This window comes from Salmo salar, chromosome ssa26 (genome assembly GCF_905237065.1).
Source record: "Salmo salar chromosome ssa26, Ssal_v3.1, whole genome shotgun sequence".
In the NCBI taxonomy this organism is placed as follows: domain Eukaryota; kingdom Metazoa; phylum Chordata; class Actinopteri; order Salmoniformes; family Salmonidae; genus Salmo; species Salmo salar.
The window spans coordinates 24,670,056-24,688,220 of NC_059467.1; the positions used below are offsets into that span (position 1 = coordinate 24,670,056).

Here is an 18,165-nt window from a genome sequence, read left to right on the forward strand (position 1 = left end):
GGGGTGTTGGACGCTGTCTTCCACTCGTCTCCCTGTCTGATGTGCACCAGATTGTACGCGTTCCGTAAATCCAATTTTGAGAAAACCGTAGCTCCCTGGAGTCTCTCAAAAGCTGACGACATAAGAGGAAGAGGGTAACAGTTCTTGATGGTAATGTTATTTAAACCCCGATAATCGATACAAGGACGTAATCCCCCATCCTTCTTCACAACAAAAAAACCCCGCTCCTGCAGGTGAAGTGGACGGCCGAATACAATCAGCCGCCAGTGCCCCCTTAAGATAACTGTTTATGCCTGCAGTCTCTGGACCTGAGTGAGAATACAGCCCTCCTCTTGGAGGAGTGGTGCCGGGCAGGAGGTCGATGGCACAATCGTAGGACCTGTGGAGGTAGTTCGCTGGCCCTTCGTTTTCTGAAAACCTGACCCAGATCCCAGTAATCCCGAGGTACACGGGAAAGATCAGGCTTGTCATTCCCATTTGGGGGAACAGGAGAGTCAGAAGCCTCCAGATGAGCAGGGTCGGAAAGGGGTGGAGAGAGTTACCGGCAGGTGAACTGGCATGAAGGATTCCTTCCCAGAACTCTTCCCGAGGGCCAGTCAATTTGAGGATTATGGGTGGAAAGCCACAGATGTTCAAGAACCAGGGGAAGCTCAGCGGATTCCACCAGATGTAACTGGATAAGTGCCACATGGTAATCCAGAACTTGTAGCTGAATAGGCATGGTGAGTTGCTTCACCTTCCCAGACCCTAGGGGTTGACCATCCAGCGCAATGACCGACAATGGAATGTCCAGCTCAATGAGAGGCAGCCCCTGTTGGCGAGCTAATGTGCGATCTAGAAAACAGCCGGTAGCCCCAGAGTCTATGAAAGCAGGAATGTCCAACTGACCATTGTCCCACCGCAGGTTGGCCGGAAGCAAGGTGCGTACCATGTCGGCAGCTGGAGACTGTATCTGACTCGCCAGTATTCTCCCATCTACTGAAGAGTCATCCCGTCAATGCTCGGCTGAGGGACCTTACAGATAATTGTATGTGTGGGGTACAGAGATGAGGTAGTCATTTAAAGAATTATGTTAATACACTAATATTGCACACCGAGTGAGACCATGGAACTTATTTTGTGACTTGTTAAGCACTTTTTTACTACTGAACTTATTTAGGCTTGCCATAACAAAGGGTTTGAATACTTATTGACTCAAGGCATTTCAGCTTTTAATTTTGTATTAATTTGTAAAAATTTCTAAAAACATAATTCCAATTTGACATTATGGGGTATTGTGTGTAGGCCAATGACACAAAATATAAATGTAAAACATTTGTATCACAACAAAATGTGGAAAAAGTCAAGGTGTGTGAATACTTTCTGAAGGTACTGTAGACATTCCTCAACAGCCAGGGTGTCACGTATACTCCCTCTCTGGCGCTTGAAGTCGCTTATTATTACTCACACTTGTCACCATTGTTACGCGCACCAGCGTCTCATCAGACTCACCTGGACTCCATCACCTTCCTGATTACCTTCCTTATAACTGTCACTCCCTTTGGTTCTTTCCCTAGGCATTATTTGTTTCATGTCTTTACGGTACTCGTGTTTCTTGTATTGTTCCATGTTCGTTTATTCATTAAATATTCACTCCCTGTACTTGCTTCCCAAATCCTAGCGTACACCTTACAGAATAACGCCTCACCAAAGGGAAGCAACAGCGATTTTTGTATTTTTGTATTTCTTTTTTTACTAGTGACGTCGGATCCAAGGGTCTCTGCCAAAGCAACGGGGGATGCCTCAGCTGGCTCGACAGGTTCTCAATTCTTGGTTTTCCCGTCAAGCGTCTGTGGCCGACGCTACCAAGGATGCCTCAGCTAGCTCGTCAGGCTCCCATGCCTCAGCCGGCTCGTCAGGCTCCCATGCCTCTGCCGGCTCGTCAGGCTCCCATGCCTCAGCCGGTTCGTCAGGCTCCCATGCCTCAGCCGTTTCATCAGGCTCCCATGTCTCAGCTGGCTTCGACAGGTTCCGCGCCTCAGCAGAAGCCATCGGCCTGATTTTGGTCCCCAGGACCGTCCCTCTGGTCGGCGTCCTGCGGCTGGAGTCGCGTGTCAGGGTGGGGTTACTGTCACGTATACTCCCTCTCCGGTGCTCGAGGTCGCCAGTCTACTATTGCACACACCTGTCACTATCGTTACGCGCAACAGCGCCTCATCAGACTCACCTGGACTCCATCACCTTCCTGATTACCTTCCTTATAATTGTCACTACCTTTGGTTCTTTCCCTACGCATTATTGACTGTTTGTGTTTCATGTCTGTATGCTACTCGTGTTTCTTGTATTGTTCCATGTTCGGTTATTTATTAAATATTCACTCCCTGTACTTGCTTCCAGACTCCTAGCGTACACGTTACACTGGGTCACACTTTTTTAGGGATAGTTCGGATTTTCCATCTGTAGATGCTCTACAGATGGTCATACTATCAACTAATGATCTATTGATAAGCAACTGCTTGCTAAGGTTACGGTCAGGGTTTAGTATAAGGGTAAGAGTTAAGGTTAGGGTTAGTAGTTAGTTAGTTGAAAATGCTACTGATAGTCTGTAGAGCATCTACAGATGGACTATCCAAATAAAGTGTTACCACAGCCTGTAATGAGTAGCCATGGATTCTGAACAGACTCCCAAAGTGATGTCACTGTTTCAGAGTAAGGAAAGGCACATCTGATGACCTCACTAATACTTGTTTTTGTTCTCACTCAAAACTATGCAATAAGGGACTGAAATCAGTTTAGTTTGTGTCCTAATGAAACACAGTGGAAACAAAGGATTGGACTTTTTCAAACCAACGCTTTGAATGTATTCATTCATACAAAAATGCAAACAGCAATATAAATGTATCTTGTCCAATGGGCTGCTTTTCAGTCACAAGAATGATATTCAATAATTTCTTTAATTTCAGTTCAATTTCAGGTCAATGGTGAGTTTGAAGGTAGGGTGTGTTAGTCTGAACTAGCTTGTAGGCCTATATCTGGAGACATCCGGAAGGGAAAACATGAGCTGCTTTTCTGGTTGAATCCTCCCCCCCACCCAAAAGATAAAGTTATTCTCAAGATCTCAGTGTGTGTACCTGCAACCACCCACCCAACCTGAGTCAGCTAGCTGCCAATGATCATGACAGGTCTTGACAGGTTCGGTTGTCCAACGGGAATCATTGACAGCAATCTGTTCCTGAGAAAGACTTCATGACACACAGTGCCACCCATAGAATCACATGATGAATTACGGGATCTCTACGGTGCCACCTTCCTGCATCACCTTGACAGGCCTTGGCATGGTCCCTACACTACTTTCCGGCTACCCGGAATGATCATATTACTCCAGTGCTAGACTCTCTACACTGGCGTCCTGTTAAGGCAAGGGCTGAATTTCAAGCTGTTACTGCTAACCTACAAAGCAGTACATGGGCTTGCTCCTACCTATCTTTCCGATTTGGTCCTGCCGTACATACCTACACGTACGCTACGGTCACAAGATACAGGCCTCTTTACTGTTCCTAGAATTTTTAAGCAAACAGCTGGAGGCAGGGCTTTCTCCAACAGAGCTCCATTTTTATGGAATGGTCTGCCTATCCACGTGAGAGACGCAGACTCGGTCTCGACCTTTAAGTCTTTATTGAAGACTCATCTCTTCAGTAGATCCTATGATTGAGTGTAGTGTGGCCCAGGAGTGTGAAGGTGAACGGAAAGGCACTGGAGCAACGAACCGCCCTTACTGTCTCTACCTGGCTGGTTGCCCTCTCTCCACTGGGATTCTCTGCCTCAAACCCTATTACAGGGGTTTACTGGTGCACTTCCATGCCGTCCCTAGGAGGGGTGCGTCACTTGAGTGGGTTGAGTCACTGACGTGATCTTCCTCTCCGGGTTGGCGCCCCCCCTTGGGTTTGTGGCGTGGCGGAGATCTTCGTGGGCTATACTCTGCCTTGTCTCAGGATGATAAGTTGGTGGTTGAAGATATATCATTCTAGTGGTGTGGGGGCTGTGCTTTGGCAAAGTGGGAGGGGTTATATCCTGCATGCTTGGCCCTGTCCGGGGGTATCGTCAGACAGGGCTACAATGTCTCCCGACAGCTCCTGTCTCAGCCTCCAGTATTTATGCTGCAATAGTTTATGTGTTGGGGGACTAAGGTCAGTCTGTTATATCTGGAGTATTTCTCCTGTCTTATCCGGTGTCCTGTGTGAATTTAAGTATGCTTTCTCTAATTCTCTCTCTCTTTCTCTCTTTCTTTCTTTCTTTCTTTCTTTCTTTCTTTCTTTCTTTCTTTCTTTCTTTCTTTCTTTCTTTCTTTCTTTCTTTCTTTCTTTCTCTCGGAGGACCTGAGCCCTAGGACCATGCCTCAGGACTACCTGATGGCCTGATTACTCCTTGCTGTCCCCAGTCCGCCTGATCGTTCTGCTGCTCCAGTTTCAACTGTTCTGCCTGCGGCTATGGAACCCTGACCTGTTCACCGGACGTGCTACCTGTCCCAGACCTGCTGTTTATAACTCTCTAGAGACAGCAGGAGCGGTAGAGATACTCTGAATGATTGGCTATGAAAAGCCAACTGACATTTACTCCTGAGGTGCTGACCTGTTGCACTCTCTACAACCACTGTGATTATTATTATTTGACCCTGCTGGTCATCTATGAACATTTGAACATTTTGGCCATGTTCTGTTATAATCTCCACACAGCACAGCCAGAAGAGGACTGGCCCCCCCTCATAGCCTGGTTCCGCTCTAGGTTTCTTCCTAGGTTCCGGCCTTTCTAGGGAGTTTTTCCTAGCCACTGTGCTTCTACACCTGCATTGCTTGCTGTTTGGGGTTTTAGGCTGGGTTTCTGTACACCACTTTGTGACAACAGCTGATGTAAGAAGGGCTTTATAAATAAATTTGATTGATTGATTGACTACATAATCAATGACAGCAGCCTGTTCATGAGAGAAAGTTAATGACATACAGTGCAGGCTATACTAAGGTCAACACTTTTAACCCTCTGATCTAACCACACACTCATACAAAATCTTCCCCAAACAGAACCAGTGCACTGACATCAAACCCATTGATATCACTATAACAATTTTGGGCCCTGACAGTTTGTGATCCATATAGACACGTTTGGTTTAAATATGATCTCACATCACATCTTCACTTCTAACCTAGCCTCTCCTCTTTGACACATCTTTCTCTCCATCTTTATCACTATCCCATACTCCCATCTTCATCTAAGTCAGGCCAGGGCGTGGAGTATTAGGGAAGGGTTAAATCAGGGGTGAGCCCTGAAAGCTCAGCACTCCTTAGTCTAAAACCACCACCTCCCTAAAAGACCTGAGATTTCAGGAAAAGAGAACAGATGGACTAGAGCTAACTGAAGGTAGAAGGAATACTGAAAGAAGACAGAAAATATTTTAAACACTCTGGCAAATGATACTAAAACCTATTGTGATGGTGAGTCCCTTAATCTGACTATGTTGGGGTGTTTGGATTATCTGATGGGATAATGATACATGTATGCCTTGTGAGTATCTTATTGTATCTTGCACCACGCTGTACCATGTACAGCGCCTACATTAGGTACCTAAACCTGGGCATGGGTCAAAGATGGTAAGGTATGCAATGTTGGTTCAGAAGGAGATGACATGGTCTCAAATGATGTCCTGTCTTTTCATAGCTAATTAATAGGCTAATTAATAACTTCAATTCAATTCACATCAATTCAGTAGTGAGGGAAAAACAAGATAATACAGTACGCTGCCTGCCTCTGACCATACAAGACCTCAAAAGTATAGTTTTAAAAACGTTTTGAGGCTATACAGTGTTTGTTTCCAGATGTATTTTGCATATTACCTATAATCAATTACAATATGGCTGAAATAGTTTAGTTTTCTGTGTTGAAATCGTGAGAGTGTACCCCAACAACAGAATATTGTGGGCATATAGCGGTCATTAAAAATAATCATGCCAGTAGACCGCTGATTGGCAAGCATTGAGATAGCCTACAAGTTTAAGGTGGGGTTTTTGAAGTGTTTTATGCTTTGGCCACAAATACGAGTTTATACGAGGATAGAATAAGTCAACAACATATGAGTTAACAGAATGTGAACTTTTACCATTTAAATTTTCACTGGAACAGTTCCTTTAATTTATATCCAAAAATGTATGTTGCAAATTAAGGATTCCAGCTTAAATTTAAACATTCTCCTAGTGTATTTTGCTGCAGCTGCTGCAGTAGGCTATGTATTGCCAATGTGAGACTGCGTGACATCAAATAACTCCTAGTGTTTGGCTGGAGGAGGCAAGCACAAGTTCAGATAGAAGTGTAGCAGGGTGGTCTGTGTGACTTTGGGAATTATTGAGTGCATGAGTCTGCCACTTTATACATAGGAGCTGGCGTCATTTACACATAATAACGAACTGGGGACTCTATTTGATTGTCCTTTGTCAATTTTAAAGGATTGTTTCAATTTGTGGTTATCGCAATGAGTGCGACCGTTGCTTCAGAGAGCTGCTTTCTGTCCGCCCTACAGCCCAACACCGCGGTCACCACTTATGCAGTCCCGTCCGATGTGCAGTTGGGACCGAGGGGTTCCATAATGGACGAGGTGGAAAGGGCTAAGAGGGTTCAACAACAAGTCCATTTGCGCCTCGCAGAAAATAGGTCTTCATCCCTCACACGGCTGAACGGCTCGAACTGCATTTCCCCAGGTGGGCAACTTATTTTACGTTTTAGCCTGTGTCCCATTTTAGAAATGTGAGGCATTTGTTTTTCAATTTAAAAGCACACATGAATTACCAGCTGTGTGTAGACCAGACCAAATACTAATGAAAAAAGTTTTGGAATTCTTTAAATTACACCCTTATGGAAGATGGCTCAACCCTACTCTTTCAACACAAATCCAGTCCAAATATACTACGATCAGTTTTCCTTTGACATACAAAACATGTACAGGTTCATTCTATCATTGGTAGCCTAAAGACTTGTCAATATTGATTGATTATTATTGTATTCTAATCAGTGAAACTAGTCCTTGTCTTGGTAGACTGGTCTTGCTGGTACCAGATGGGGTTAAGGGTTTATAGTGTGGTGTGAGTAGTCATATTAAGATACAGCGGTTTCCCGTTAGACCACCTCCAACCCCCCATCTAGGCTATATTACTCTCTCCTACATGCCATAAAAATGCAGCCCTGCAGGTATTTCATAACATGCAGGGGCAAGGTAACACATCTGAGTGATCTGACCAATGGTCCTCACACATGCCAAACAGTAATTCTGTATATAAAATGTTATTTATACACAGATGCTTTTAAACAGAAGATGTGATATTCTGAAAAAGCATAACATTTAGTAACAGCCAGGAAATATCACTGCATGTGGTAATGAACCATATTATGTGAGTGTCACATTCCTTTTCATGGGTTCCTCATTCACACCTTACAAGGCTGTCACACCCAAGGCTTTAGATTTTAGCAGAAGTTTGATGCCTATACAGTATGAACAAGTAACAGTCACATGGCTCATAAGTGACAGAAGATAAACTCAGCTAATTATTGAAGAAAAGGGTAGTATTTAGTCTCAGAGCATTTGATCCTTGTGCTGACTGATTTAACACTTTTAAAGATTATTTCATGCCCAATACTAATAGAAGGAATATTTAGCTGGATTCCTCAAAATGGTTACACAGTTGGAGAACGTTTATTTTTTTATCACTAGAATTATATCCTCAGGTAGCTAGTTTAGTGGGCAATGTTTTGAGCATGTCAATTTTGAATAGTTGACACTTTATGACATCATTTTTTGACAGGATTGGGGAGGGAAATGATGCACAATACAGTATAATATGATAAAGTATAATGGTAGTTTTGAACTGCTAGTCATGGGGGATATTGATAACATAAAGCTCTGATTAAAAAAGTGGGACCCTCTGATGGTTGGACACGAATGTTCCATACATTCACCTCTTCAGAATGGGTTATCAGTAGCACCAACCTGCTCAGCTCATGTTCTATTTTGGACAGGGTTGGTTGGGTTGGGTTGGATATTGTAGTCAGATGGCGTCTCAGAAAGAACTACGTGAAACCAACACATAAATCAGTCAGCTGCCTGTGTTTTGCAATGAGAAGGCAGACAACGTGTGTTGGGAAAACTATACTGTTAATTATAGTGCTGTTATAAACTAATTAAGAAATTTTTTTTTGATTGAAAACATACAGTGATAGTAGGCCTATTTCACTCAGCAGTGAAGTACATTCCCAACAATTGATCATATTCGTGTGTGTGTATGTGTGTGTAAGTAAAACTCATAATGGAGGGGATATTGGGAATATAATGCATAGTTTATTTGACAATAACTTATGTTATGGCAACTCCTATTCAAACTCAACAGGGGGCTATAGATAATACTGTCTCAAATGACAACATCATATTATCACACTGTTGCCATGGTTATACAGTCAAAACATACAGTGCTTGTATACACATTAAGAAAATGTGATTTTTATGTCCTGTTATGCACTCTCTCACTAAACAAAGAGTCTCCCAAAGGTATACTACCCTGCTTGCTTAGTCCAACATTAGCTTGTTTCTTCCCTCAATGTTTCTATATCTCAGTACAGTGCAGCTCCAGTTTTAGGCTAATCCCCTCTAAAACATGAGGTATTGTGCAATATCTCCCTGGGTGTGTGTTTACATTTTTAAATGTTTGCTGCTTGTCTTGGTGTACAGCTGAGGCTGATATAGTTGTTGTTTTCTCATGCACAAACATAGTAACCATGAGTCCAAATAGCAAAGCAAGTGGCAAGAAGCTAATCAGAGTCATCATTTGTCACACTTTTTTTTTGATAACAAGAACAGGTGCTTTGCAAGACACATTATAGCTTCATTAATATGTAATTAGATTAATTACGAAGTTGTTATCTCAGGAGAAAGTTGTGGTTGCATTCTCTGTCTAAGACAAAGTCTTTCTCTATCCACATGTAGACCATGGTGGCACAATGAGATATAACACGTACAACCCCAGATTCAGCTCTAAGTCAATGGTGTATAACACAGGGAGCAGGACCATGAAGGTGAGTACTGTAGGACTTCATATTTTCTCATGTTTAGTTGTGTTTATTTTTGCCTTCATGATAACCCTAATCTAATAGCCCCAAAGTCCTGCTTTTCTATCTGATTACCATGCTACCTTTGTCCCTTATCTAAACTTATCTAAACTTATCTAACTAAATCTAAATATGTGTTAAAAAAAAGAAGCTCCACAGTCCTGCCACAGTGACACACTTCACAGCTGCACCCTCACAGCACATACATGCAGTATTTCACAGGATCCTACCATAACTATGTTTAGATGAGACACAGAAACAAAAACCTCTGGACAGGATTCTACTGCCCAAAGAGTCTAAAAACATATTACCCATTACCTCATTTTTAGACTAGACAGTTTGGCCAATGTTTGCTTTTTGGGGATTATTATAGTGTAGATAGTTAAGTGTAACAGTGTCCTTTCTGTATGTCCTCTAGATGCCCCCGGTATCTCAGCAGTACTTGGGAGGTGGGTACTCGTCTCGCTCAGCGGTGGAGTTAGGACCCAGATACAGAATCAGCCAGCCTCCAGTCAACACTGACTACCTCCACCATGACGACATCCAGCTGGGTGACTACCAGACCAGCCAGACAAGGACCACCAGGTCCAGATCAGTTTGTCAGGCTGACCAAGAGGCAGTGGTCCAGAGTGTGGGAGGCCTGCTCACCCTGCCCCACCAGCAGCCCAACCCAGTGGCCAGCTGGGTGGCCCGGGATGGCATGGCAATAGAGTTCCACTCCTATCACGGTGAAGGTATATCTGCTCCAGCAACGATGAGGCGCACCCTCAGTGGAACCCTGGCGGGAGGTGGTAGCGGTGGGTGGAGAGAGGCGGAGCCATTTTACCAGCACTCCTACAGAGGCCCCGCCCACCATACCATTAGTCGCATCAACAACAGACAACAGCAGCAGCAGCAACATCTGAGCTCAGCGTCGGGGCTGCAGCAGTGGCAGCAGGTGTCTGGCGGGGGCAGTGGCAGTGTGTGCGGAGGCTGGGGTCAGTACCAGAACTCCCTGCCCCGACCGGCCTCCTTGCACAGCAGGAAGAGTGTGGGGAAAGACACGGACGTGCCTGATGGGGGCAGGGATTCAGCTGACAGCAACGAGAAACTCGGAGGGTGAGAGATGCGTGGGCTGTTCAACATCTCCTGCAATATCAGACGGACAAACGTAGCCCTAGGTACATTCTGTTCTTCTTACATAACTGTTATAGGTTTCTGATTAACCTCACTCTCCTTTTCCTCCCTGGTGTTTATGGACAGAATGCACAGTTTAGACATGCCCACCGCGGTCAACTATCTCTCCATGTCCGACACAGCCATGCAGGTGCTGGGAGCAGCCTACATCCAGCACCAATGTTACCATAGCAGTGATGCCAAGAACCAGGTAACAGATCCTTCTCAATAAATAGCCATTTACAGTAACATACTTCATTGCCCAAAATGGAATTTACAGCCCTACTGTTTAAACTAAACTGAGTTCTCCATGCTCTTATCAAAAATCCATTGTAATATATAATTTGTTGTCTTGTTATGGCTTAGTAAGTCAGCCTGATAGTCATATAGACTGGCCCACCCTGTCTACAGGTGCGTCTGCTGAAGGGTGTTCCAGCCCTGGTGCAGCTCTTCAGCAGTGACAGCCAGGAGGTCCAGCGCAACACTACAGGCGCTACACGCAACCTCATCTATGAGAACATGGACAACAAGGCGGCCCTCATTGAGGCTGGGGGAATAGCCAAGCTCATCAGTGTCCTAAACGAACCAGATGAGGAGCTTCGCAAGAACGTCACTGGTAAGATCATCTATATACTTTAACAATCAGCTTGGATCTCAAACTAAGTTACAATTTTAAAGTTCAAGGAAATACTGTGTCAGTATGAGAGCAACAAAAGCAAAACAGTCAAAGTGACATGTCCCCAATCAGAGATTCAAACAAACACTTTCTTTCAATTAGAGTCCAACATAAAGTTAATAAAGTTTTAATCCCAAATAGAATATAGTTTTAGTAGTGATGGACACTGATATGGAAAATCTATATCAATGCCATTTGCTTTTTTCTAACCAATATCAATATCCTATCAGTTTTATGAATAACATTGCTACTGTGTGAATGTTTCTACGGCTTTGAGAAGTCCAGACAAATGACATTTTGGGGAAATAAAGCCAACTCGGCTCCTTCGTTTATTGAATCAGATGGCTCATTCATCACAAAGCTGATATTGCAAACTATTTTAATTACTTTTTCATTGGCAAGATAAGCAAACGTAGGGATGACATGCCGGCAACAAATGCTGACACTACATATCCAAGTATATCGGACCAAATTATGAAAGACAAGAATTGTACTTTTGAATTCCGTAAAGTCAGTGTGGAAGAGGTGAAAAAATGATGTTGTCTATCAACAATGACAAGCCACCGGGGTCTGACAATCTAGATGGAAAATTACTGAGGATAATAGCAGACGATATTGCCACTCCTATTTGCCACATCTTCAATTTAAGGCTACTAGAGAGCATGTGCCCTCAGGCCTGGAGGGAAGCTAAAGTCATTCCGCTACCCAAAAATAGTAAAGCCCCCTTTACTGGCTCAAATAGCCGACCGGCCTGTTACCAACCCTTAGTAAACCCTTAGTAAACTTCAATTTTTTTGGACCAGATACAATGCAATTTCACAGTAAATAAATTGACAACAGAATTTCAGCATGCTTATAGGGAAGGACACTCAACAAGCATAGCACTTACACAAATGACTGATGATTGGCTGAGAGAAATTGATGATAACATTATTGTGGGGGCTGTCTTGTTAGACTTCAGTGCAGCTTTTGACATTATCAGTCATAGTCTGCTGCTGGAAAAATGTATGTGTTATGGCTTTACACCCCCTGCTATAATGTGGATAAAGAGTTACTTGTCTAACAGAACACAGAGGGTGTTCTTTAATGGAAGCCACTCAAATATAGTCCAGTTAGAATCAGGATTTCCCCAAGGTAGCTGTTTAGGCCCCTTGCTTTTTTCAATTTTTACTAACGACATGCCACTGACTTTGAGTAAAGCCAGAGTGTCTATGTATGCGGATGACTCAACATTATACACGTTAGCTACGACAGCGACTGAAATGACTGCAACACTCAACAAAGAGCTGCAGTTAGTTTCAGAGTGGATGGCAAGGAATAAGTTAGCCCTAAATATTTCTGAAACTAAAAGCATTGTATTTGGAACAAAACACTCACTAAACCCTAAACCTCAACTAAATCTTGTGGAAATTGAGCAAGTTGAGATGACTAAAACTGCTTGGAGTAACCCTAGATTGTAAACTGTCATGGTCAAACATATTGATGCAGTAGTAGCTAAGATGGGGAGAAGTCTGTCTATAATAAAGCAATGCTCTGCCATCTTAACAACACTATTAACAAGGCAGGTCCCACAGGCCCTAGTTTTGTCACACCTTGACTACTGTTCAGTCATATGGTCAGGTGCCACAAAAAAGGACATAGGAAAATTGCAATTGGCTTAGAAAAGGGCAGCACGGCTGGGCCTTGGATGTACACAGAGAGCTAATATTAATAATATGCATGTCAATACCCGGACAATTAGCATTGTACCCCCCCACCCTCATTTTTACGCTGCTGCTACTTTCTGTTTATTATCCATGCATAGTCACTTTACCTCTACCTACATGTACATATTACCTCAATTACCTCGACTAACCGCTGCCCCCGCAGATTGACTCTGGACCGGTACCCCCTGTATATAGCCTTGCTACTGTTACTTTTTTGTTGCTCCTTAATTATTTGTTATTTTTTCAATTTGTCTTATTTTTTATTTACATTATTTTTTTATTTCAGTTTATTTTAGTAAATACTGTCCTAACACTTTTTATTTTCTTAAAACTGCATTGTTGGTTAAGATTCTAAGTAAGCATTTCAGGTTTACACCTGTTGTATTTGGCGCATGTGACAAAATAACATGTGATTAGATATTGATACATCAGATATTATTTATTGGCCACATAGAAAATAGGCTCCCAAGGGTTTACTTTGGCATCATATAACATGAATCCCACTGTGATAATAGTGATTATTTAGACCTATTGAAGTTAAATCATTTGGATGTCAGGTTATCAGCACACACTCTATCCTGGTCATAGAGGCCGTTTTTGTGTATCCGACGGAGTGGTTCAATAGACCCTCTCTCTCCTCTGTCTGTCCTGCAGGTATTCTGTGGAACATGTCCTCTAAGGAGAGTCTGAAGGAGAGGTTGGCCAGAGAGACATTGAGTGAGCTCACAGAGAGGGTGCTGGTGCCCCTGTGCAGTGGTGGAGATTCAGAGCTGATCCGTCAGAGTCCATCTGAGGCAGACATCTTCTACAACACCACAGGCTGCCTGAGGTAGCTATACCTATCTGCCTACATGTTGTATACATACACACTGTACACGGACTGATACATGTACTGTATACAACTTCTCTGTACTCTCTTCCTCTGTTCAGGAACCTGAGCTCAGTGAATGAGAGGACGAGGCAGCAGATGAGAGACATGCGAGGGCTGGTGGACTCTCTGGTGGCCTACATCCAGAACTCCCTTCAGGATGAGAAAGCAGAGGACAAAGTACGCCTCAACTGTTCTACCTATGTCACATTATTGTGTGTTTCTTTCACAACTTGATTCTTTTTCTGGGCATGTTCTTTCAGGTCAAACCCTTTTCCCTGATTTAATATCTCATTTGATTTGATCTTAAATACTATAGGCTTCAGCAACTCATTGGTTCAGCTGGGGTAGAGTGAGAGCCAATCAAAGTATCTGTACAGTTCATCATTAGTGGTACTGTTTGCATTATCTACCAGACAGCCAGACTGGTCATGCTGTGGCCTATCTGCTGTGCCTTATGTAACGCAGGCTGCTCTGAGAGACACAATGGCCACCAGTGTTTCCATCTCACCCTCTCCCTCTCTCTCCCTCGCTCTCTCCTTCTCTCTCTTCCCCCCCTCCCTCCATCTTTGTATGTGCCTGCAGGGTGTAGAGAATGCAGTGGGTGTCCTGAGGAACCTGTCTTATCAGCTGTACAGTGAGATCCCTTCCTCAACCCTACTGCGACTGGAGGGGCCTACGCGGGCCAGAGCCACTACTGAGACTGAGTCCATTGGCTGTTTCACCCCACAGAGCAAGAAGGCAAAAGAGGTAGGTGTCAGTTACACAAGGCAAAACCAAAGGAAATATCAAATTATGGCTAAACATCAAGACACTGAAACATGTACAGTATGTCGTCATACATTCCTGATGGATGTGGGACCATGATATGTTTTTTCTGTAATGAATCTCTCCCCCTGATCTCTATAGCGACGGAACCAGGAACTGTCCACCTTCTCAGAGGTGGCTAAGCAGCCGAAGGGGGCGGAGTGGCTGTGGCACCCCCAGGTGGTGGGGCTGTATAACCGCGTGCTGCAGCACCATGAGACCAACACGGCAACACGAGAGGCTGCAGCAGGGGCCCTGCAGAACATCACAGCCGGAGAGACCAGGGTAGGTCCCACCCCTCCTCTCCCCCACGGGCTGACCTAGCCATCACTTTCACCATGATAGGCTACTTATGCTTCATTCAGATTTACAGTTCAACTGAAAATGTACTCAACACTAGTGTTGAATTCCCCTTCCTCCTTGTGTATCAGTGGGCGTCAGTGCTGAGTTGGGTGGCTTTAGAGCAGGAGCGGATGCTGCCTGTGGTGCTGGACCTCCTGCAGACACAAAAGGACCAGGAGATGCGTTCCCTCACTGGCCTCCTGAGGAACCTGTCCCGACACAGCAGAAACAAGGACGACATGGGTGAGACTCAACCCCCAGTACCCCACACTGTTCATTTCTACCTCTGTCTCTCCTGCCCACAACCTTGTATCCATCCATTCCATGCATATTAATCACAGTAATTCCCCTTATAAGGAGACTTTAAAGAATGGCTACATCTCACTCTTCTGACCTCCAGCTACGAAGGTAGTGAACGTTCTGGTGACCAAGCTCCCCAGTGATGGCCACCAGAAGGAACCCTCCGGTGAAGTGGTGGTCAACATATGTGGGACCCTCAACAACCTGGTTGCAGGCAGCTCACTGGCAGCGAGAGACATCACCTTCTTTGATGGACTCCCCAAACTTGTTGCAATCAAGTCTTCCCACAACAGCAGGTTAGTGAATCTTGTCTGTCAGTGTTCTTGGTTTTGTTATTCATTGTGTCTGCTTTTTATTTCCAATTTACTGTCTGGCTCCTGTTGTTTGACTATGTTTTTCTCCTACTATAGCTCAGGGATGCTGAAGGCTGCCAAGGCTGCTTCCACGGTACTCTTCAACATGTTCCAGTACAACAAGCTGCATAAAGATTATAAACAGGTGAGGCTAACACCATTTAACATAGACATTGTGATAGATGGGATTGGAGAGCAGGAAACGGGGGGGTCGTTTGGCCTCCTCCATTTTGCATGGCCCTCTAACCTCTTGTCTTGGTCCAGATGGGTCTTTATTTTCTTTATGGCCTCTAATGGTTAGTCTCACTCTTTTTTTTCTCAGTTCTCAGCATTCTCCCGTCCCCCTCCCCTGCATCCACTGATATCCCCCATAGTTGTTTGGCACAGCAAATTTAAATATTTTCACTAAAGCTTTTAATTATTACATTTTCATGGAAGTGAATTTTTCTTGTGGCCCTTAGGAATCCTCATTCTGTGCAGATACTACAGTTATCAGTTCAAGTTTATACAATCTAGTTATCTGTTATCGGTTATATATTTAGACTATCTTTTATATCATGGTTTTCTTTGCTTGAGTTGTTTTGGGGTTTATTGAACAGGACCAGTAAAACACCTTGGCTTGGTGGTTGGCAACTGGACAGTCCTCTCCTTTGTGCTATAGTGCTACTTGAGTTTGTAGTGCAGTGTCTTGTCCCTTGGTATGTTTGGAATCTGGCAGTGGGATGCTGGGAGCAGCCATTGATTGTCTCTTGCAAGATAATGGCTGTCTGATATTTTGCACAGAGAAAAAACAATCTTCAGTTGACACTTGTAAACACTGTTTGTCCCTTATATGTGCCCTCTTCACACTGTATAATATTTAGGCCTGTTTACTGGGGCCGGGACGATACCAGAATCGTGAAAAATTGTCATAGACTGTTCTCTCTACCTCACAGCAAGTGGTACAAGAGCGTCTGGGACCAAAAGGCTCCTGATCATCTTCCACACCCAAACCACAAGATTGCTAAACAGTTAATATACTGGCTACCTGGACTATTTACATTGACACCTTTATAAAAAAATGTATTCACTTTTACCCTACCTACATCAGTGGAGGCTGCTGAGGGGAGGATGGCTCATTATAATGGCTGAAATGGATCCAATGGAATGGTATCAACCATATGGAAACCACGTTTCATGTGTTTGACACCACTCCGCTGACTCCATTCCAGCCATTATTAATAGCCGTCCTCCCCTTAGCAGCCTCCACTGGCTGCATGTACCTCTGCACATTGACTTTGTACCAGTACTCCTTATGTTATTTTATGCTGTTACTGTTTAACTTTTTTTATTTAGCAATATGTTTTCGTACTTTTTAACTCTGCATTGTTGGGAAAGGTCTCGTAAGTAAGCATTTCACTGTAAAGTCTACACCTGTTGTATTCAGGGCATGTGACAAATAAAATTTGATTATATTTATTTGATACTATTTAGTATCGTGGCAAGGAAACAAAAGTGGATCTAACTTCTTTAGCCCTAATGTTGGAAACAAACATCATTATGTTGTCATCCAGTCACATGTATTGATTTTCCAAGCTATAGCACACACTATTTCACATACAGCAGATTTTTCAAGGAGCAAAGAGTTTGATCTGCTTCGTGTTTTCATTTTTGCCATGGAACAAAACATTGTGATACTGGTATCGTCCCGGGCCAACTATTTACCATTTCTAAAAACAGACTGCTCTATCTAAGTGGCCTTCTCCCTTGTGTTTTACAGAAAGGGTTCACGAGGTGTGACTTCACCGACACGGCCATTTAGAACAGACGGCTTGGCCCGGTGACTGGATTCATATTCTGGACCTGCTGGTAGACCCAGCAGGAGGACCCCCACAATGAACCTGACACATCTGGTCTCAAATGGATGCATTGATGGAACCTGAATTATTCTGAGGAATGTATTTACCGGCCGCCAAGGACGGAGGACAAGCAGCTTTTCTTTACTCAATATTTTTTATTTTATCACATTTTATTGGTCTTTCAAAATGGACTGCTTTACCAGCTTAGTATTTGTATTGTCATGAGAGTGTGTTGGATGACTGAGGAATCTTCACTTCAGGACGGTGTGTGTGTGTGTGTGTGTGTGTGTGCGTGGTCCATGCCTGTGTGCATGCATATGTGTGAATGTTTGGATTTAGTGGACTCATCCCGTAAAAGGCATTGGATGCCTCTTTTCATCTCTGATACCATATGGGCTCAACCTGCCATTCCTACAGACATACAGTGAATACAACCCTCTAGATGTTATTAGTTCTACGGTACATGGATGCTTCACTGAAAGACAAGATACAGGATGGGTGCCCTCCAAACTCCCCTTTCAACTAATAATCACCAGAGCATTTCAAAGAGCCCCTGCTTTTAATCACCCCAGTCTCCACTTCATGGTGAAACAATGTTTTCCTGTTCCATCCAAGGAGCCTCTTCTGTGTTTATTTTCACCCTAAATAACTAACAATAAACAGCATCTGACATGACCAGACAGTTGTCCCCAGTGTATCCTTTTAGAATGAAAATAAACTTCTCATTATCTTACCCATCCCTCACAGATCTGTGCTACATTGTTTCATAATGGTTACTAATCGCAAAACCCTCCCTGCTTCTGAAATTCACTCACCCTTGTGTCATTTATGACTAAGAAAGAATTTGCAATAATGGCGTCTAAATAAAGTGCTGAGGAGTGTTGAATATGAAAGCAGACTTTACAGTACTGCCCAGTATGACCTCTGACACATTGATGTATGTCTGAGTCTGATACAGGAAGTTTAACCCAACTCTGAACCCAACTCTGAGGCCACTGCACAC

General features: G+C 43.7%; 1 protein-coding gene across 2 annotated transcripts; it reads left to right on the forward strand.

Moving 5' to 3' along the window:
* Nucleotides 1-6,354: 6,354 nt before the first annotated feature.
* LOC106587473 (plakophilin-3-like) lies at nt 6,355-17,895 on the forward strand. 2 transcript variants are annotated; one of them, XM_014175886.2, is made up of 13 exons: nt 6,355-6,722; nt 8,996-9,084; nt 9,536-10,215; nt 10,360-10,483; nt 10,663-10,888; nt 13,309-13,483; nt 13,585-13,702; nt 14,108-14,272; nt 14,432-14,614; nt 14,761-14,914; nt 15,072-15,267; nt 15,382-15,469; nt 17,084-17,895. In XM_014175886.2, the coding sequence occupies exons 1-13, from the start codon at nt 6,497-6,499 to the stop codon at nt 17,123-17,125; spliced, it is 2,466 nt and encodes an 821-aa protein (XP_014031361.1). In that variant the 5' UTR covers nt 6,355-6,496; the 3' UTR covers nt 17,126-17,895. The 2 variants fall into 2 exon arrangements, with proteins under 2 accessions (XP_014031361.1, XP_014031362.1); XM_014175887.2 differs by having other exon boundaries at nt 6,358-6,722; nt 10,684-10,888.
* The last annotated feature ends 270 nt before the right edge of the window (nt 17,896-18,165 follow it).

Bases quoted from the DNA above. Each gene is read 5' to 3' on its own strand.
- LOC106587473 (XM_014175886.2), top strand. From the start codon at position 6,497: ATGAGTGCGACCGTTGCTTCAGAGAGCTGCTTTCTGTCCGCCCTACAG. The intron at 14,915-15,071 runs GTGAGACTCAAC...TCTGACCTCCAG, and splicing joins CAGAAACAAGGACGACATGG to CTACGAAGGTAGTGAACGTT. The intron at 15,268-15,381 runs GTTAGTGAATCT...CTCCTACTATAG, and splicing joins AAGTCTTCCCACAACAGCAG to CTCAGGGATGCTGAAGGCTG.